General features: G+C 38.6%; 1 protein-coding gene and 1 pseudogene across 3 annotated transcripts; one reads left to right on the forward strand and one right to left on the reverse strand.

Moving 5' to 3' along the window:
- Nucleotides 1-1,105: 1,105 nt before the first annotated feature.
- LOC137172512 (solute carrier family 2, facilitated glucose transporter member 11 pseudogene) lies at nt 1,106-4,748 on the reverse strand (annotated as a pseudogene).
- Nucleotides 2,641-10,678, forward strand: LOC137172513 (RNA-binding protein with serine-rich domain 1-like). 3 transcript variants are annotated; one of them, XM_067576996.1, is made up of 7 exons: nt 2,641-2,699; nt 5,866-6,012; nt 6,281-6,460; nt 6,601-6,703; nt 8,273-8,426; nt 8,523-8,664; nt 9,210-10,678. In XM_067576996.1, the coding sequence occupies exons 1-7, from the start codon at nt 2,656-2,658 to the stop codon at nt 9,307-9,309; spliced, it is 870 nt and encodes a 289-aa protein (XP_067433097.1). In that variant the 5' UTR covers nt 2,641-2,655; the 3' UTR covers nt 9,310-10,678. The 3 variants fall into 3 exon arrangements, with proteins under 3 accessions (XP_067433097.1, XP_067433099.1, XP_067433098.1); XM_067576998.1 differs by lacking the exon at nt 2,641-2,699 and adding an exon at nt 5,032-5,115; XM_067576997.1 differs by lacking the exon at nt 2,641-2,699 and adding an exon at nt 5,112-5,163.
- The last annotated feature ends 11,663 nt before the right edge of the window (nt 10,679-22,341 follow it).

Below are 22,341 nucleotides of genomic sequence, written 5' to 3' on the forward strand. Positions count from 1 at the left end.
CCACTGGATGCCTGGCAACCTCACGGTTACGACAAGACTGCAGGAAGTCACTGCTCCCAGCCAAAACATAGTCCCACACACACTGTAACCCCCTGCAAAACAAGTTGTCATTCTTACACTTACTAAACAACAAGACAACGAGATGTAACATGTTAGTTGGTTTGCTGTAGAAGTGATGGTATGTAGATTTATCTAGGCTACCTTTGGACAGAATCAGGCTTTTTCCCTGTTTTCAGTCTTTACACTAAACTAAGCTAATCTAACGGTCTCCCAGCTGTAGCTTCATATTTAATGGATACGCATGAGACTGGTATTGATCTAGGCAAGAAAGCAAATAAGTGTATTTCCCAAAGGACGTTTATTATAGGCCTAAGCTCTGATACACACACAAAATCTCTAAAAATCATTAGCCAGCTCCCAAAACAAACCAGAGTGTGTGGTATGAATGTATTTGAACCTGCAGCTGTCTTTGTCTACTTTTGTCTTTCAAGACTAGACTAATCTTTCAGGTGTAACAGGGGCTGGTTTTGTTGGTAGAAAACCTCTTTATCTCCAAATCCTACTTCAACAGGAATTTTATTTTTAGAAGTGTAGTTGCTTTATTAGAAAAGACTGATGGATTTTGGAGGCCAAATTGAAGGCCATCAGTATAAGAAATATTCTACTTCCTTAGGCGATTTTAAAAAGCAAACAGTTCCAGCTGGGATTTGTAGTGCTTTTATAGCAAATATATTTTTCACTCTCATTCTCTCTCACGCACAACCTACTTCACATTGCAAACACTTCTGTAGAAATCCTCTTTCCTGTCATCTACTTGCAATCCCAACTGCTAGGACACACTTCTCAATTATGCACAAATGATGTAATGGAGTCCAATGAAACAGCTTACTTGAACCTTTCACCTCTTTACAGTGAGATGTTCTCAAACGACACTTATTTACATGAATAGAGAGTAACAGTTTTAATAGGAGTGGGTAGGAGTAGCTGGATTAAAATGCCAATGAGCAAAGGGAGGCAAAGTAATGTGATCAAATGTAATTAAGAAAGCAGTAGTGCTTTGAATCAAAAAGACAGAATCAATCTAACTAACTGAATCACAGAGGAGATGGTGTGGGTCAGCACTTTTATTCTTTCTTCTTGTACATACAGTAGTATATCTTACTGAATAAATATCATTGGCTAAATAACTACAGTTTTTTTGTAGCCAGAGAAAAATAAACAAATGTATTACCTACAAAATACAACCTGAGGATCCTACAGTGAGATAAAGATACAGAATCCTTATTATCATAAATAATTGTCATACCATGCTTTGGAAAGACAGTGTCATACAATAAAAATACTTTCATTCAGTCAGTGCACAGCTCCTGCAACATATACAACAGTTGTTTTTGCCTAAAACTCAACATGGACAGATGCTTTTAGGGAAATAGGGTGATTCTGACTATTTGTCATGAAATATATATATATATACACACACACACACACACACACATATATATATATATGTTATTATCTTCATCAAAAGGTTCTTTAATATAAAATAGCCTAATGGATATCTCCTGCCTCTTGGTTCATTTTAAGAAATAATCAAGTGGCATATAGGCCGATGAGGAAATATACAGAAGCCATGGCAGATGGCATGCAGAAGGCTTGCAAAGGGTTGTCAGCTGGCAGCTGTTGAGTTTAAATGTGTCATCTTCTCCTGGGTGTCACATCTGTCATTCATTTTTGATATTATGCTGATTTACATTTGAGCTCAGAGATTAGAGCAAGCAAAAAGCAATGACAGTGGCGACATCTACTGGCTTTTTTGCAGAGCTGCATTTATAAATCAAGTACATGACCACCAACATTTGAGGAGGTGGTTAAATCATGTTGCTAGGAGCACTTTGGTATTGATTAATATGGTTCAAGTATAGCCCAGTTGATGCATAAATAACAATTACCACCACAAATTATAGAGGCCTGTCATCCTGGGAAATTACATGAGTAGACACTCAAGCTGCCAGGGTTAAGGGAATATCCCTGCTTGTGTCCCTGAATGGGAAAACATGTAAAACATGTATTTTTATCTACTCAGTGCAGCAGTGTAGAATTACAGTGGGCAACCATTTGATACATTCAATTCAAATGATTTCACACTCTGCTACAAACATCTCTATTATTGTCAAGACATTCAGGGTGGGTATGCCTAAGTGTTATGCAGCTCCATTTGTTATACAGTAATTCAAAATCAGGATCAAGACTTTGGCAGAGAACTAGAATGACAGCGGTATGAGGTGATAAAAAGTGCATTGATTAGTGATTGGTTCCCAAATACATGAATCAAAGAATCCAAAGTGGATGTTTCTCTCCAGGTAGTGGGTGAATGGATAAACATTAATCACGTTACGTTTTTTATTATTGAGCCTGACAAGTGTATAATTTATGGATGACACACAATCAAAGAGGTGCCGTACTCTACTTCTACTTTACTTTTATTTAAGTATATTTCTGTAGTAGAATTTTTTTATAATGACGATTTGTATGGCAGTTTTTTGGAAAGTTTGACACAGTTACGGAGAATTTCTATTTCATTCAGCTTTGAATCTTTTTTTCCTTGAAAAGTAATCTATATAGGGAAAAGATTGTCATCACTTGACAAGAGCATCAATGAACTGTCTGGACCCCTCTCCCTCCTTCATAGTGATCATATGGTAAGTAATTAACTGAGTCTCTTAAAAGATGACTCTCAGTTATACTTGAGTACTTTTTAAGTCAGGATACATTACTTCTGCATGAGCAGGATATCCTAATACTCATGAAACCAGAATTAAATTTAATTATCAGTCATTATGCAGAGATCATCTTTCACAAATAAAACTTCAGATTACAACTCTGAAAGCGCATGTGTCACTTCTACTCTTACTGGACAACATCAAATTTCAGTCCCCATTCTTAAGACCAAGGTCAGGATCTTGCGTTAGATTAGTGAAGGAGCAGGCTTTACCCAGCTGGTAGTGATCCTTTATGGGCTCATCCAACTGCCCCTCCGGCCTCTCCTTCTTCCCTCCATTCTTTCTATCAAACTCTGCAGTGATCTCAGCCAGCGTTTTGCCTTTTGTCTCTGGTAAGGTGAGCCACAAAAACACAGCAGACACCACACACACAGCCAAGAATGGCAGGAAGCAGAAGTTCCCCAGGCTGTTGACGATGAAGGGGAACAACATTCCCACCAAGAACAGGTTGATCCACATGAGCGATCCAGCAACCATGTATGCTGCCGGGCGAGCCGACTGGTCAAAGATCTCAGCCGGTAAGATCCCTGTCACGCCTGCAGGGCCCAAGCCAAAGCTAAGGATGTAAGCGAACACACATGCCATGCTGAGGTAGGGCATCCCCGCGACCTCACGGCTTTGGAGTGTGAGAGCTACAGTAAAGACTACAGTCCAGCAAGACATAAGACTGTATCCTCCAACAAGAAGATACTTGCGGCCCACTCGTTCAATCAGGAGGTTACTCATTATAGACGCAGTTAGCTCACTTGCCCCAGTGCCAATAGTGACGTACTGGATTTTCTCTGGAGGGATCCCTGCCTCGAGAAAGATGTAGGAAGCATAGAAGTAGATGGAGTCATTGCCGCAGAGCATCATGGCACTACTAGCAGCCATGACCGTTCTGAGCTGGAATCGCAGGTCACGATCCTTAAAGAGAGACCACGGTGTCTTGGCAGATGGTGCACATCCAGAATTTAAGGCTGTGGATTCTTGCTGCTGCTGCTCCTGAAGCATCTCCTCCATCTCCAAGACAGGAGCCTCCCCACCACGGAGTCTCCCAAGCGCACGGACACATGCCTCCCTGTCTCCCCGGTCAATGAGAAGGTATCTGGGGCTTTCAGGGAACCAGGGTAGGGTGAGCAGCTGGATCAACCCTGGCAAAGAGTTACTAGCTAGTAAGTAGGGCCAGAGAGGCTCTGTTCCCAACAGCTCAGTGAGTCCCACAACCTGACCCAAGAAAATCCCAAATGCAGTGAAAACAGCGGATGAAAACGTCACAGCACCTCGAAGGTGTTTGGGGGCGCTTTCCCCAAAGTACATAGGCTGGACGTTCATACTGACACCTGAGTTAATCCCCACTAGAAATCGAGCGAGGATGATCATCTCAAATGATTTTGCCACTCTGCTCATTAGCACAAACACAGCACCAACAAACAGAAAGGAGTTGTTCAGAAGCAGCGAGTTCTTCCTCCCAAAGCGGACTGCCATAGGCCCTGCTAGCAGGGCCCCTAGCAAACCTCCCAGTGAGAAGGCTGATACGATAATAGTCCATGCTAGGGTCACCTGGGGTGTGTCCAAGCCTGTGCCCCAGCGCTCCATATAGGTATCATTAATGAAACCCTGGATGTGGTTGGTGGGAGCGTTAATGACTGAGATGTTGTACCCATACTGGAAGGTGCCTCCGATGGCAGCAGAGCACACAGTCAAAGCAAGAGTTCTGGCACTGCTGGAGGGTTTGCTGGTGTCCTCTGGCTCAGTTTCTCCTGTGGAGTTCATCTGAAGCATGGCAGTCAGACCCTCAGGAAAAGCAAACGATTGTGACCTTCCCTCTGTATGTGTGCCTGTCACCTGTCACTCCTTAAGAGCACTACAGTTAGCTATTGCTAGCTTAAACTGAAAATAAAATATGGTATATTGGAAATGTCTTTGCTCATTTGAAACCAAATTACTTGAAAAGGTAGAGAAATGGATATTCCACTGATAAACGGCTTTTTATTATGGTTAAATGTATTCCCTCAGTAAGAATTGTCAGGCAACTTGCCAATCAGTGATCCAGACACTAAACCGAGCAAACTGCATCGTATGGCCGTCCTACGCGATTAAAAAGTTCTAACGGTGATATTGTAGGAGTGTTTGTGTGTTCAACTAATACCATTCAACTTTTTAATCAACAGGGCTACATAACTAGCCCGTTTAGTAGAGAACTATTGTCCTGACAGTCCTAAAAAAGGGAAAATTTACCTCAGTTTTTGCCTGTCTCTACCCGTGTGCGTTTGGTGTTTTGATTGGTTTACACCGAACTACAACAATACGTCATCTCTGTGAGACTGTTCCTGTCGCGCATAGGTGAAAAGATGTAAGTAAACGGCCCCATTTTCATGAGCGTTTGTTATAAGAATAATATGTAAGTGTGGCCAATAAGTAGCAACGAAATAATGTCGTGATAAGTACAGTATTTTGGTTGCAAAGACGCATATTTCACTATCTGCAGAACGTATGAAGCTAATATTAACCCACCAGCTAACGTGCACGAGTGTGTGTCAAGCTAACTAACTGTTAGCATCAAAATGTTTTCAGTGTTAATTCGCTGCGAGTTGACAATATACTTTATTGCTCTGCAAATGTATTTTGATATCTTGGTTATTTTCAGTGGACACTAGAACGAATTATCACGAATTACGCGAATGTGTTAAATTTCAGGACTGTTTCATAATAATGTTTTCAAATTAATCTTATGACGTATGATTATGCACAATTAATTATAACAGCCATGGTATTAACATGTTGGACCATCTTGGGTTTCACAGCATGCTCATTCTTGGAAAACAACCCTATCTTTCGTTTATATTTTGTGTTTTAAAATTAGTCGTTTTTGATAGATATTGTATTCTCACTGGCATACACATACATGGCACAAACATAGGCAGATAAAGAGCTGAAATGATGATTTGATTTATTGATTTTTACGCAATCAGACCTCTACCAAGATACAATAGATACCCACACATCAATTTGTGCATATTGTGAAAGTGTCAGATTTCATCTCGGCTAAGTGATGTCTAGTGTCTTAAAGGCTAACTCGTCTTCTTTACTTCCCCTCCAACAGGGCGCCTTCACCAACAAAGAGGAAGGAGGATGAAAAGAGTAAACAGCGAGGTAAAGAGAAATCAGGAACCACAAAAGAAGGGGCTGACAAAGACCGGGGCAGAGAGAAGAACCGTTCACGACGCAGTGCTTCCAGCGGGAGCAGCAGGTCAGAGCCTGTTCTTACAAAATAAAAGTGGATGCTGTCATGTTCCATTGAGCTTGTTCCATGTCCCACTTTTCCATATTGCTTTACTTTTCATTCAATGAAAAGAAAATGTGGCCCAATTTCAACAATGGGTCATCGATCTGTTCTGTATTGTCTTTTATGTGCTGACTTGTGCTCCTGTTTATCTTTAGTATTTACTTTGTACAGAGAAAGATAAACACTTTAAGTTCAGCCAGTTCTTCCCATCCTGAAACCTGCTGTCATTTAGGTCCAGCTCCAGCTCCAGCAGCAGCTCAGGTTCCAGCTCGGGCTCTTCCAGCGGCTCCAGTTCCTCTGCCTCTAGCCACTCGGGCTCCTCCAGCTCCCGCTCATCTTCCTCCTCCTCCTCATCGTCCTCGCCGAGCCCCAGCCGGCAGCGCCACAACAACAGACGACGCTCACGCTCAAAGTAAGGAATTGATTTCTATGAAATAGTTCGAAAAATTGAGCTTGTTTCTTTTATCTGACTCCCTCACACACAACATCCAGGAAGTACTATAATTATTATTATAATGAGGAAGTACAAACTTATTATGCTACTAACTGTAGGTCTAAATCAGCAAAGAAGGATGACCGGGACCGACGACGGAGGAGTCCCACTCCTAAACCCACCAAGGTCTACCTGGGCCGGCTGACCAGAAATGTCATCAAGGTAAATACTCAACAACACTACTGACCTCAGAGCACATTGCTGTAAGGCGACTGCTCAAGAAAATCAGGACTTGTACAGGTTTACAGTGCTTGGTTACAATTTAAACTGGTTTATAGTAGTGGCCTAAACTGCATAACTGACTGATCCAAACATGAAACACATGTAACTTCTGACAAAAGGCCCTAAATAAAGTGTCAAGGATTAGGAAACAACATTTTCTATAAATTAATGTTTTCCTTTTATTAATTATCTTGTGATCACAGCTCCTCAGGAACCCCAGAACAAATAAAAGTGTATTTGTATAACATCTTACAAGGGTGCAAACTTGTCACCTTTTAGCAAAATTCAGTTTTGAACTTCCCATTTATTCAATGACTTTGATGGTGGAAAGAAAAAACAGCTATATCTTACCAGATGTTTTTCTTGGCCGACTGTCACACCCACAAGCCAATGGGATTGTTTACAGCATGTGTGCGTGTGACACAGACCAGCGCGGAATATCTAAACGCTGAGCATCACTCAACTTTAGCTCATAGTTGCAATTGACAGATCAAACACTGGAATTCCACATGATGGAAGAAGAGCAGTAAGATTTGTGTTATTGATTAATATAAATCTAGGAGGTTGGCAGATCACAGTTAAAACATATAACAGCACAATAACAAAAAGAACAAAACAAAAAACACACAGGACACATAATACAAGATACAAAGCCACACACAATAGCACATATCATACACCCACAATGTGACAATTTATGCTCATTGTATAGAAGGGAGCCAATAGAAAAACAATTAGTGACACAGTAAAAGAGATGAAAGATGAAAACATAGGGACTGTCGTGGGATGATTTCAGGCTTCTTGTTTGCCCATGAACATGATTAAAAGTCTAAAAGAAATGAGTCACAAGTGTTAATATGCATGAGCAATTATAAAAGACATAATTAACCCAGCTTAGAGTGCTTGAAAAATTGTGGGATCGTTTTTTATTAAGCTTCTCAGAGTAGAAAATCACTCCTAACTAGCCAAAAATTCTCAGAGCTTCTTTGAGGATGAGCAGTTAGAGCATTTTATAAACTTTCTTAATTTAAGGAATAACTCCCAAATCTGCCAATATTTAGGAGATCTACAAATCTCCTCTTTACAACTTCATTACAACAGGTAAAAAATGTTGATAAAGTCTTAAATCTTAATCATTTTTCCCCCTCATGTTGGGAACATAAGGTAACATGAGGACAGAAGAGGTACATAGAGAGGTGAACAACAGCACATGGTTTGCAACATGTGCCTGTGCAATATCTGCAAGATGCTGCAATATTATAGGAATTGTAAAATAATGTGGTTGAATGGGGCTTCACATTAGGCCTAACTACTGTTCTTAATAGGCTACATTTATTTTATGTTGTGACTGAAATCTACCTAAAGCTGTTGGTCCAACTTCCCTCATATTCCACTCACAGTAAAAAGAAATGACACTCTGGATAAAACTCTCATTTGAATACATATAATTGTGTCACGATGTAGATTGTGTGGAAGGTTTCAAAGCAATCTCTTGTTGTGTCTTTGAAGGAACACATCCAGGAGATCTTCTCCACCTATGGCAAGATCAAGATGATCGACATGCCCATGAACCGCGTCCACCCTCACCTGTCCAAGGGCTACGCTTATGTAGAGTTTGAGACCCCTGAGGAGGCAGAGAAGGCGCTTAAACACATGGACGGAGGTAAGTGTAGTGTAGAGGAGACTAGAGTGGCACTTATATTTATGTCTCAAAATGAATGTGATTATTTTTGATTGTTTTTTTTTTTTTTTTTCCCAGGTCAGATTGATGGTCAGGAGATCACAGTCACAGCTGTACTGGCTCCTACAGTGCGCCCTCCACCTCGCAGGCTGTCTCCTCCTCGCCGGATGCCTCCTCCACCTCCGATGTGGCGACGCACTCCACCTCGAATGAGGAGAAGGTAAGCAGCATGTGATGAGCGCCAGTGCTGGAGAAGCAGCGCTGCATTTCGGAAACAAATAATGTAGATTATCCCAGAGATGCACCGATACCGATAATGATATCGGATATCGGCCCGATACTGACTCAGATAGTGGTGACAATGGGCTGATCTGGTATCGGATACCGTTATTTTAATAAATAACAATTCAGTAAATTTATATTTATGAATTTATTTGTTACATTTTGCCTTACACATAAAAGAATGATCCCAGTCTCTTCCACACTGTGAGGCATACAGTTTATTAATTAAACACTGGTACCGGATCTGTACTTGGTATTGGCCAGTACCCAAAGCCCAGGTATCAGTATCAGGACTGAAGAAGTGGGATCAGTGCAACCCTAGATTATCCCACACATATATTTACTGTTTGTCACAACACAATGACATTCAAACTCTAAAATGTGTATAATTTTTTTTTTTTTAAATGTTCAGTAGTAATTTTCACTTTCACTATTTCTTCTTCTGCCTTTGTCTTGCTCTCCCTCTGTAATCTTCTGTCCTAGATCTCGGTCTCCACGGCGACGCTCTCCGGTGCGTCGCAGGTCTCGATCACCCGGCCGCCGCCGCCACCGGTCACGCTCCAGTTCCAACTCCTCCCGCTAGAGATCAGGAAACCCCTCCTCCTCCCTTCTGGATCTGTTCGTCTGCTGTGTCCTTTTGTTTAAAACAAACATGAAAGAAATATTTTTATGGTTAACCGTCACACATCCAAACCACTACTGTGTACCCTGGTTAGATTGTTAGAGCCAGTGTTTTATGCTCATTTAAAACTGAGAAAAAGGTGCTATATGTACGAATTGGCCACCTGTCAAATTCATACTTCACATTCCAAACCAATTAGGGGCAGCATATCACCAGAAAGTTGGGATGTCTGTTCCATTACACTACGTGAGCACCGAATCAATAGTGCTTTATCAGTGCTCTGTTAGTTAGCAAACAAAGTTACTAGGACTAAGACTAAGTATGATAGCAATATCAATTCATTGCTAACGTTTGCTTGAATGAATCTAATCTAGAAGAAGTAACGCTACCCTCTCATGTTGGACTGAGGGCAGACTGCATGCTAACAGTGACCTCTTGAGGGACAAAGTGGTATTACGAGACAAAACACCCGGGGCCGGGGCTAGCTGGTTAGCATGCTAACTTCAGTAGACTGTATCTCTACAACATAATAGATAGACGTCTTTGACATAACGTCAAAAGTGTTATGTCTTCACATTCTGTTGATAATGTGTTAATTTTTGAATGTTTTATACTAAAATTCTTACATATATCCCATTTAAAGCAGCTGTAAAGGTAAATGGCAGTTTTCTGGTGGAGACTGGAGAAACTCTCCAACTGTACTCCACAAGGCAGCTTCCTACACCCACTGTCAATGTTAAGTAGAGGTTCTTTGTTGAGAATGACAAATATTGGGATTTTCTGACACTATCAGTTGACAAATGGAAATATCTGTTACCTCTTTTTATTAGTAGCCTAGTTCAATTTTTTGATTCAAAATGGGTAGATTTAGGCAGTCAAATGCCAGAAAAACAAAATACAGTTGAAGACTAAAAATATACTTTGTCAAAAGTTCTATAATGTCCTTGCTTTAAAAAATTGCTCACACAAATTTGAGTTCAATCCACTACTGCATCTTGTTTTTATACTGATGGTCTGTCATGTATTTTAGTGTTTGCATGGAGTCATGGAGCAAATCAGCAACTCCTGGGAACACATAAATAACTCTGTTTTCTCATCACTAAACGTTACTTAAAATAATCCTACAGTACAATCCATCTGGCACTACATGTCCACTTTTGGGGCTGTCTAGGGTCATTTTTTTTATTAAATTACAGATTTTAAATGGTGCTAATGGTCATAATTTAGGTCTAAATCAGTCCTTTTTTTAAAAAAAAAAAAAACAGTTCCTACTGTAACCGTCCTTTTCAATTTAGAAATCACACAGTGAATCTGATACTATGGCCATAAAGAGTCAAGAGGAGGTTGGACAAAAAGACAGAAATATCACATAATACAGTAGCCCTGCAGTAAATGGCAATCTGGTGATGTTTATGCTGTTCATCTTTTGTTTACACTCTCAGAAGCAGGGATGGGATGGGGCTGGAATGCTGTAACAGCTGTTGTCTTAATGGTCTTTCCTTGGACGTGACATATGCTGTCATTTTGCAGCTTTCCCCCTCATCGTATGATAGAATTAGCAGGAGTGTGTGAGTGATGCTGCAGCGTCATGGCTTACAGTAAATCCCAATTACAAAGGCAGCTATACAAGTGAGTCATATTAAGATAAATACCAGATAGAAGTGTGTTTCTGCTTTAATACACTGTAAGTCTAAAAATGACAATGACTGTTGTATTGTCAGATTCTTTAAAAAGAGCCCAAATTACTGGTACATCAGGAATTTCTGTTCTTTTTTCCACCTGCTTTTTGTGTATCACACTGTGATCTCCTGATCCAGACATTTGCGGTTTTAGATTTGGGAGGGAGAGTTGTGTTTTTTTCTTTCTTTTTTTCTCTGTGGTGGACTGATAAAACCAGCGTGACCTGTGTGTGTGTGTGTCTGTGTAATTATATGCGTTTTCCACAAATCTCATTTTGTATAGCTAGCTAAGTGTGTGGTTCAACTTGCGGCTTGACAATAAAGGTCTTGGTTTGAACTTTAAAAAACATTTTTTGTCTGTCATTTCAATTTGTCACACCGTTACTGAATCTGTTTTAGGGAGGAATATTGAGCAGCCAGTCACAAAGACACCTGGTGTTGCTTTTATCTCTACATGAGCAATGAGGGGGTGTGTGTTTCCTCCTTTTTGCTACATTTATACCAAAAAATGTTCGTCTAGAAAGTCAGAGATTAACCGCTCTGTGACTGGACAATATAAGAGTTTCATGGTTCATTATTACCAGATCTTTACTGTACACACACGTTGACCATATTGGACCCAGGATGGCTTTCTCTACTGGCTTTGGACTGACTTGCATATGTTTCATCATGCTGTTTTTTCTACCTGGACAAGGTGAGTGTGGCTTTGACTGCTAGTGAGTAAAGTAGCTTTTGAATGATAACTGAAGATATGCTTATAAACTGTCTGACCATGAAATAACATGTTTTAAGGCACAAATTGAAGTCAAACATGAATAGCTGATGAGAGGCTTTATTATTAGTTATCACTGTTAATCACATGGTTCTATGTTCTTGGTTACTGTGTGAATTCAAAACTTAAACTGAGGAAAACAAAACATCCTTTAGACACATTGGTTAATGCATTAGCAAGTTGTAAGTTTTGGATGATTTAACCCACATACCATAGTGCCTATTGGTGAGTTCTTATAGATGACAAATGCAGCTAAATGGCATTTGTAAGTCTATGCAGCACTCATTTATTTACAGTATTTTATTACTATACTAATGTTTTTCTGTGTCTGTATGTGCTGCATTGTAGGGCAACGTCAGTGTACCAAGGGTAAGCCCCCAAAAGTGGGATACATCCCGTTTGCCTGCTGTACCGAAACCTCAAATGCCACCATCGGGGAGACTGTTGACGCCTGCTATGAACAGAAGAAAGACCTCTTGCCTTGTAAAGTACATGCTTACATGTAAGGGAAAGTATTCAATGACACACAAGCTTCATTTTCTGTATTTGTGGTGCGTTGTGTTTGATCAGTTTTCCTTACAAAGCTTATCATGAGCAGACGAACCAGATTTAATGTGAAGAACTTTCAGAATCACTTCTAGGAATCACGGTGAGAGTTAATTTAGTTAGTTTAAGAGGACGACATCTATACAATACTGTATATACACGCTATTCAACCTTCATAGACTGTAAACAAAGCTACTGTTTACAGTTCAGGGCGGCTGTGGCTCAGGAGGTAGAGCAAGTCGTCCACTAATTAGAAGATCGACGTTTTGATTCCCAGCTCCTCCAGTCCGCATGTCCTTGGGCAACATACTTTACCCCAAATTGCTCCTGATGGCTGTGCCATCAGTGTGTAAATGATTAGATATCCTCAGATGGGCAGGTTGGGACCTTGCATGGTAGCCCCTGTACCCATTCAGCGTATGAATGTGTGCGAATGGGTGAATGTGATTCGCAGTGTGAAAGCGTGGTTTGAAGACTAGAAAGGCGCTATACAAGTACAGTCCATTTACCATTTACTCACATGGGTTGAAAAAATAAATGAAACGTTTGGTTGACCTGTGTGAAATCGGCCCCATTCAACTACATTGCTTTTACATTTCCTATAATATTGCAGCATCTTGCACATATTTTTGAGATACATGTTGCAAACCGAGTGCTGTGGTGCAACACTGTATTGCATCTTCTCTTCTGCTGTCCAGTTCCCCTTTAATTACACCTCCAGTTACCTTATGTTCCCGATATCAGAGTTACTTCTGCAACATCACACAGTCTTGGAAAATGCACCATGTGAACATAATCTATCTGTAGTTGAGATTCAGTAGCCTATCCAGCCAGGAGGACCAGGACTGTGTTCATATAAGTTTTAGTCCTGCACTGTGGAGCAATGTTTTCAAGAGCAGGTCCTCATTTGACACAATGCAGGCAATGCACTGAAATATGCAGCAATGTACCAGCAAAGGCAGTGAGGAATTAGACTGCTTGCAAGTAAACAGATGTAAACAATGCAGGTTACAATTTCTTTTTTCCTTTTTTTTTTTTTTTTAGAAAACTCAGCTTTGGAAATGCTTTATGAGAGAGAAAATACATTCAACACAACATTCAGCTAGTCGGGCTAGCTGTTTCTCCACACCTCCACTGTTTATGCTAAGCTAAGCTAATCATCTCTCAGCTTTTGAACTATACTTAATGCACAGACAGGAAAGTGGTATTGATCCTTTTCTTCTAACTCTCAGCAACAAAGTAAGAAACATTAAAATGTCATACTATGCTTTTAAAGTTAATGCTGTTTTCATGGCTTGGGGCAAATTGGTTTCATGAAATATACATTTTTTTCTCTTATCTGTATTTTTAACTCTACAGCTTTGTCACCAAGAGTAACAATTATCGGTGCGTGGACCCTAAAGCCAGCTGGCTCACAACAAGACTTGAGAAGTTAAAAAAAGTAAGTCTGGAGAACACGTGTTTAAGTTGAAATTTACAGCTGAAAGAAACCTAAACGAGGAAATCTTGTTGATCTTGATGGTTTTGTATTTCTATACTGATGTTTTCTTTTGTCAGACTGTCCAAAGTCAACAATAATCTTAAGGATGTTGTTCATTTGATAACACATTGTCAGGTGCAGTTTGAGGGAACATACCCAACCTCTACACTATTAACAAGTTTTAATGTGTGTTGTCTTATTTGGCATTTAGGAATTTTAGTCTGTGACTTCAAATCAAATGCAGCATATATGTGAAAATCTTAATTTCTATAATGTTGGACTTTTAACTTTCCAAGCTGAAGTGAACTGTTTCTCTCCACAGAGAGGAATAACTTGTGAAGACCTTGTGAAAAGCCTTCATCAACCAAAATGAAGATGATGCATCATGACCTTCTGAGCAGAATGCTGGCGCTAATTTCTGTTAAAGTTTTCTACTAACTAAGATAAAATGTTTTATTTCCTCTATTTCGAAATACATATTTTACTAATGGCTTTGCAGGAATCATGCATCTTATAGACTAATAAAGCAAGCATTGAAAAACGTCTTGGTGCCGTTGCTGTACTGATATGCTGTATTGACAGCTTGGGACAAAAACATCCCTGAAAATCTGTGAAAGATTGTGAAATTGAGGAAAATTTCATAAAACCTCCCACATTTTGGGAAATACACGTATTTACTTTGTTGCTGAGAGTTACTCTCATGTCTGTAGGATTAAGTTACAACCAACACTGCCTAGTTTATAGTATAAAGACTGCTGGGAAACAGCTAGCATGGCACATACTCTCCAATGCTGAAAAATCCACCTGCCAACACCTCTAAAGCTCACAAATGAACATGTATCTCATGTTTTTAATTCGTACAAAACAACTATTTTTGATTGTATGGGGAGTTTGTTGGGGTTTTATGTGGAGTTGGACAGAACTGGAATAACTGTATTAAAGATAACATGCTAAATTCCCATCGTCATTTTTCACCAAAGAAGACAATGAAAGTCATTGAATAGTAGCTGAACATCCTGATTATAAAATATTTATTGACATGCCAAAACTGCATTAAGGTTTTAGCACAGATAGAAAATCACCTAAAAAGTTGATTTACATTTCTCAGTCTACTGTATTCCAAAAGGAGCTGGCTTTTATCAGAATTGCAATGTATTATCAACAGGTGAAAGTAGAAATACTTAAATACAAAAGCAGTATATGACTGATAATGTTATATTCACGGTGAGTTTTACTGGTATTCTGACTTTCTTTGAATTTTTCATCTTGAATTTGACCTATCCAACATTCAACATGAGCAACTTGATTTTTTTGTAGATCTAAACTTTAATTGGGGCAAATGAGGGGAGTTTAAGAGGGGAGCCTAATGCACCTTAACCATTAGGCTACCAGGGTTTCCCAAGCACTCTTGTGCACTAAATATGAAGCTAGAGCCAGGAGAGGGTTAGCTAGGCTAACTAATGTCTGCATGTTAAATTCAGACTGATGGTGTCAAAATAGTTAATAATGAAATTTTATTGCTATAAATACAGTGGTGTTTCAATATTTCAATGTAACTGGTACATTTCATTATTACGCATTTTTTCCTTCCACATTTGTGGTTTTAACATTGAAATATTTTTTGTCTCATAGCAGCATCAACATATCACACCAGTACTGAAGACAATATATCTGCTTACATATTTTTTTAATCCCTTTAGGCAAGAAACATGTTGTCAGAATCATTGAGTAACCACTCAGAAAGACAGCAGTGTTCCCCTTTCTCTAGAAAGAGGGGTTGTGTGTTCTATGTAGAAATGATTTTTCTTCTCACAAGTCACTGCTTTACTGTTGAACCAGCTCTTCATCGTTCACTTTCACCAGATTTCTAATGTACAAAGACACAAACTGGGACACAGGATGCCTTCCTCTCTTGTCTCTCATGTTTATATGGTTAAACATTGAAAGATTTCCTTTCTGTCCAAGGTGAGTGTAGCTTTGTCTAGGTAGGATAAGAAAATCATCTCAAATTGTATCGTATACATCAAATAAATTTGACTTACTGTTATTTTATATATGCTGCATTAAAGTGTGTCCACAATGTTACAGCCCTCGGCAATGAAGTTCAGGACACATCATTCCCTCTTGCTGTACAAAGGCCTAAAACTTTATTATTAAACAACCTGTCAATGCCTGCTTTGAACAGAGGGAAAACACATTTGATAACTGTAAAATACGTGCTTATATGTAAATAAAAGTACACTCACACAATGGTCTGTGTTTGTGGTGTGTCAGTGTCCCCTACCAAGCCAATAATGAGTGGGCAGACCAAGAATGATATTGGGAAATACATGTTTTTGTTTTCTTGCAGAGTTAAATAAGAAGGTTAGCTTTTTCATGTATTTTTTTTTTTTTTGGGGGGGGGGGGGGGGGGGGGGGGGTCACTTTGCCTTTATTTGACAGTCAAAGTGTGGAGAGAGACAGGACATGTTGCGTTATGTGGTACGCACCTTAACCATTAGGCTACCAGGGTTTCCCAAGCACTCTTGTGCACTAAATATGAGGCTAGAGCCAGGAGAGGGTTAGCTAGGCTAGCTAATGTCTGCATGTTAAGTATGGGCTACAGCTGGGAGGTGGTTAGCTTAGCTTAGCCAAAAGACTGGAAGCAGCTATCCTATATAAGACTCAAAGTGTAATTTTTACATTTTGTTTTTTGTCAGATTACAAGCAAGATACAATGTGTTAATTTGTGACCTTTCCAGGTACTTGTAGACTTTTTTTTACCTTTGGAAAAAGCCAGAATAGACTGTAGCTTAATATATACTGTACAGGTATTGATCTTCTCATTAAACTCTCTGCTTGTTGTTTCTGTAAATTATAAACAAAAAGTATATCAGATTACTCAACACTCTCTGGTCCAGCTTGTTTTTATTTATTCTAAACTTTTGATTGGAGCGCATATTGGGTATGCTCACATCTGTTGCAACTACAACGGCCAATCCAGATGTTTTCTTCATTCTGTGCAGCTTATCACTCTCAGCACACATCCCACTGCACTCTGTCCTTATATACAGTAAGTAGTTCACTAAAAGGTTGTTCATCCGCAAGTCCATCTCACTATACTTTAAAGTCCAGTCAAAAATATTATTATTCAAAGTAAGTATATCCATATGTCTTAAAACATATCTGGGGGTCATCTTTAAGAGTTCAGTACACAAACACTATGAGTCATGATCACTTCATTTCATCATGAATTTCGGTTTCTGAATTTGACTGATATAATTTGAGCAACTTGATTTTTTTTTTTTTTACTTAACTTGAATTTTTACATCCAAACTTCAATAATTGAATTTGCAAAACTTGAAAATGTTTTTTGAAGTCACAACTTGAACACTGAGTGAAGAGTCAAAGAACAGATGGTGCTCATCTTTCTCTGGAAGGAGGGTGTGCTTGTTCTTTTAGGGATCAGAGCTTTAACATTCCTCCTCTGTGACTCTGGTGGTGGACTCAATAGAGTGAGCGATAAGAATCAGACTCTCCATCACTCACTTTTACCAGATGTGCTACTGTACAGAGACACACTTGGACCCAGGATGCCTTTCTCAGTTAGCTATGGACTGTCTCTCGTGTTTCATCATGCTGCTGATCTTCCCTGAACAAGGTGAGTGTGGTTTTGACTCAGATCAGAGTCTTTATCACTCCAGTTATATCTCTAGTTGAAATGTATCCTATAAAACAAATTGGATTATACAGTAGTGAACTCTTGGTTACAGGCAGTGGAAGAAGAAGTACTCAGATCCTTTACTTTAGTAAAAGTACCAATACAGCAATGTATAAATACTCCATTACAAGTAAAAGTCCTGCACGAAAAATCCTACTGAAGTAAAAGTAAATGAGTATTATCATCTTGATGTAGTTAAAGTATTGCAGTAAAAGTAATGGTTTGGTTCCCCTGCCTGATATATTATTATATATAACATCATTAGATTATTAATACTGAAGCATCAGTGTGTAAGCAGCATGTTACTGTTGTAGCTGCTGGAGGTGGAGCTAGTTTCAAGTACTTTTTATACAGTTAGCTAGTTTAGTCCAGTGGTTCCCAACCTAAGGGTCGGGCCCCTCCAAAGGGTCACCAGATAAATCTGAGGTGTCATGAGATGATTAATGGGAGAGAAAAGAAGAAAATACAAAGGTCTGATACAAAAATCTGTTTTGAGTTTTTGGATTTTTTCTCTAATCATTGATTTTTGGTGAAATATCGGATCATTTGAACATTTACTGAAATGAACATGTGAGAAGTTTAAAGGGAAAAATCACTATTTGGTGGAGCTGTTAACAACTCATAGACATCTGAAATGTGACCCCGACTACACACTGCTTTTTGTAAGACGTCAAAAGCCAAAAAGGTTGGAAACCACTGGTTTCATCTTTAACAATGTGTTGTATTTTAAAAGCTTGTCATATTATCCATTGTGTCAAATCTTCATCTGAAAAGTAACTAAAGTTGTTAAATAAATGTAGTGGAATAGAAAGTACAATATTTCCCTCTAAAATTTAGTGGAGTGGAAGCTAAGTTAAGCTAAATTAAGTTAAGCTAACATCCAAACATACTAGATAGCATGAGAAGGATAACAGGAACAGGTCATTCTCTCTTTCTACAAAGAAATGCTTATGTAGTTGAAGGCAAATCTCATTTTGTATAGCTAGCTAAGTGTGTGGTTCAACTTGTGGCTTGACAATAAAGGTCATGGTTTGAACTTTAATAAACATTTTTGTCTGTCATTTCAATATGTCACACCGTTACTGAATCTGTTTTAGGGAGGAACATTGAGCAGCCAGTCACAAAGACACCTGGTGTTGCTTTTATCTCTACATGAGCAAAGAGGGGGTGTGTGTTTCCTCCTTTTTGCTGCCTTTATACCAAAAAATGTTCGTCTAGAAAGTCAGAGATTAACCGCTCTGTGACTGGACAGTATAAGAGTTTCATGGTTCATTATTACAAGATCTTTACTGTACACACACGTTGACCATATTGGACCCAGGATGGCTTTCTCTACTGGCTTTGGACTGACTTGCATGTGTTTCATCATGCTGCTTTTTCTCCCTGGACAAGGTGAGTGTGGCTTTGACTGCTAGTGAATAAAGTAGCTTTTGAAGGATAACCGAAGATATGCTTATAAACTGTCTGACCATGAAATAACATGTTTTAAGGCACAAATTGAAGTCAAACATGAATAGCTGATGAGAGGCTTTATCATCAGTTATCACTGTAAGTCACATCAAATTGTATCAGATGAAAAGAAATTGGATACAATGACATTAACAGCTAAAACCAGATATTTATCTCTTGGTTACTGTGTGAACTCAACAATTAAATTGAGGAAAACAAAACATCCTTTAGACATATTGGTTTATGCATTAGCAATTTGTAAATTTTGGATGATTTAACCCACATACCATAGTGCTTATTGGTGAGTTCTTATAAATGACAAATGCAGCTAAATGGCATTTGTAAGTCTATGCAGCACTAATTTATTTACAGTATTTTATTACTATACTAATGTTTTTCTGTGTCTGTATGTGCTGCATTGTAGGGCAACGTCAGTGTACCAAGGGTAAGCCCCCAAAAGTGGGAAACATCCCGATTGACTGCTGTACTGAAACCTCAAATGCCACCATCACTGAGCATGTCGATGCCTGCTATGAACAGAAGAAAGACTTCCGGCCTTGTAAAATACATGCTTACATGTAAGGGAGAGTATTCAATGACACACAAGCTTCATTTTCTATCTGTATTTGTGGTGCGTTGTGTTTGATCAGTTTTCCCTACAAAGCTTATCATGAGCAGACGAACCAGATTTAATGTGAAGAACTTCTTGGAATCACTCCTAGGAATCACTGTGAGCGTTAATTTAGTTAATTTAAGAGGACGACATCTATACAATACTGTATATACATGCTATTCAGCCTTCATAGACTGTAAACAAAGCTACTCACATGGGTTTTAAAAAAATGAAACCTTAGGTTGACCTAATTTGACCAAGCTGTGTAAAATCAGCCCCATTCAACTACGTTGCTTTTACATTTCCTGTAATATTGCAGCATCTTGCACATATTTTTGAGGTACATGTTGCAAACCGAGTGCTGTGGTGCAACACTGTATTGCATCTTCTCTTCTACTGTCCAGTTCCCCTTTAATTACACCTCCAGTTACCTTATGTTCCCGATATCAGAGTTACTTCTGCAACATCACACAGTCTTGGAAAATGCACCATGTGAACATAATCAATCTATAGTTGAGATTCAGTGATTTAGTACAGTAAGTTTTAGTCCTGCACTGTGGAGCAATGTTTTCAAGTGCAGGTCCCTCATTTGACACAATGCACAATCCTCTCATTGGTTGCATGCTATTTCACTGATCTACATGTGGAGGAATAAGACTGCTTGCAAGTAAACACATGTAAACAATGCAGGTTACTTTTTTTTTTTTTTTCTTTTTTTTTTTTAGAAAACTCAGCTTTGGAAATGCTTTATGAGAGAGAAAATACATTCAACACAACATTCAGCTAGTTGGGCTAGCTGTTTCTCCACACCTCCAGTGTTTATGCTAAGCTAAGCTAATCATATCTCAGCTTTTGAACTATACTTAATGCACAGACATGAAAGTGGTATTGATTCATTTCTTCTAACTCTCAGCAAGAAAGTAAGAAACATTAAAATGTCATACTATGCTTTTAAAGTTAATGCTGTTTTCATGGCTTGGGGCAAATTGGTTGTATGAAATACATTTTTTTCTCTTATCTGTATTTTTAACTCTACAGCTTTGTCACTAAGAGTGACAAGAAATACTGTGTGGACCCAAGAGCCAGCTGGCTCACAACAAGACTTGAGAAGTTAAAAAAAGTAAGTCTGGAGAACACGTGTTTAAGTTGAAATTTACAACTGAAAGAAACATAAACGAGGAAATCTTGTTGATCATGATGGTTTTGTATTTCTATATTGATGTTTTCTTTTCTTAGACTTTCCAAAGTCAACAATAATCTTAAGGATGTTGTTCATTTGATAACACATTGTCAGGTGCAGTTTGAGGGAACATACCCAACCTCTACACTATTAACAAGTTTTAATGTGTGTTGTCTTATTTGGCATTTAGGAATTTTAGTCTGTGACTTCAAATCAAATGCAGCATATATGTGAAAATCTTAATTTCTATAATGTTGGACTTTTAACTTTCCAAGCTGAAGTGAACTGTTTCTCTCCACAGAACGGAATAATTTGTGGACCCCTTGTGAAAAGCCTTCATCAACCAAAATGAAGATGATGCATCATGACCTTCTGAGCAGAATGCTGGCGCTAATTTCTGTTAAAGTTTTCTACTAACTAAGATAAAATGTTTTATTTCCTCTATTTCTAAATACATATTTTACTAATGGCTTTGCAGAAATCATGACATCTTATAAACTAATAAAGCAAGCATTGAAAAACATTGTATTGGTGTCGTTGCTGTACTGATATGCTGTATTGACAGCTTGGGACAAAAACATCCCTGAAAATCTGTGAAAGATTGTGGAATTAAGGAAAATATCATAAAATCTCCCCCACTTTGGGAAATACACGTATTTACTTTGTTGCTGAGAGTTACTCTCATGTCTGTAGGATTAAGTTACAACCAACACTGCCTAGATTATAGTATAAAGACTGCTGGGAAACAGCTAGCATGGCACATACTCTCCAATGCTGAAAAATCCACCTGCCAACACCTCTAAAGCTCACAAATGAACATGTATCTCATGTTTTTAATCCATACAAAACAACTATTTTTGATTGTATGGGGAGTTTGTTTGGGTTTTATGTGGAGTTGGACAGAACTGGAATAACTGTATTAAAGATAACATGCTAAATTCCCATCGTCATTTTTCACCAAGGAAGACAATGAAAGTCATTGAATAGTAGCTGAACATCCTGATTATAAAATATTTATTGACATGCCAAAACTGCATTAAGGTTTTAGCACAGATAGAAAATCACCTAAAAAGTTGATTTACATTTCTCAGTCTACTGTATTCCAAAAGCAGCTGGCTTTTATCAGAATTGCAATGTATTATCAACAGGTGAAAGTAGAAATACTTAAGTACAAAAGCAGTATATGACTGATAATGTTATATTCACGGTGAGTTTTACTGGTATTCTGACTTTCTTTGAATTTTTCATCTTGAATTTGACCTATCCAACATTCAACATGAGCAACTTGATTTTTTGTAGATCTAAACTTTAATTGGGGCAAATTAAGGTTTTTTTGGAATTCCTCAACTTGAAAGATTCCACTAGAAATTTCAAAGAGGGGAGTTCAAACCACGTAAATTCAGACTGATGGTGTCAAAATAGTTAATAATGAAATTTTATTGCAATAAATACAGTGGTGTTTCAATATTTCAATGTAACTGTTACATTTCATTGTTACGCATTTTTTCCTTCCACATTTGTGGTTTTAACATTGAAATATTTTTTGTCTCATAGCAGCATCAACATATCACACC

The sequence above is a fragment of the Thunnus thynnus genome, chromosome 20 (assembly GCF_963924715.1).
Source record: "Thunnus thynnus chromosome 20, fThuThy2.1, whole genome shotgun sequence".
In the NCBI taxonomy this organism is placed as follows: Eukaryota; Metazoa; Chordata; class Actinopteri; order Scombriformes; family Scombridae; genus Thunnus; species Thunnus thynnus.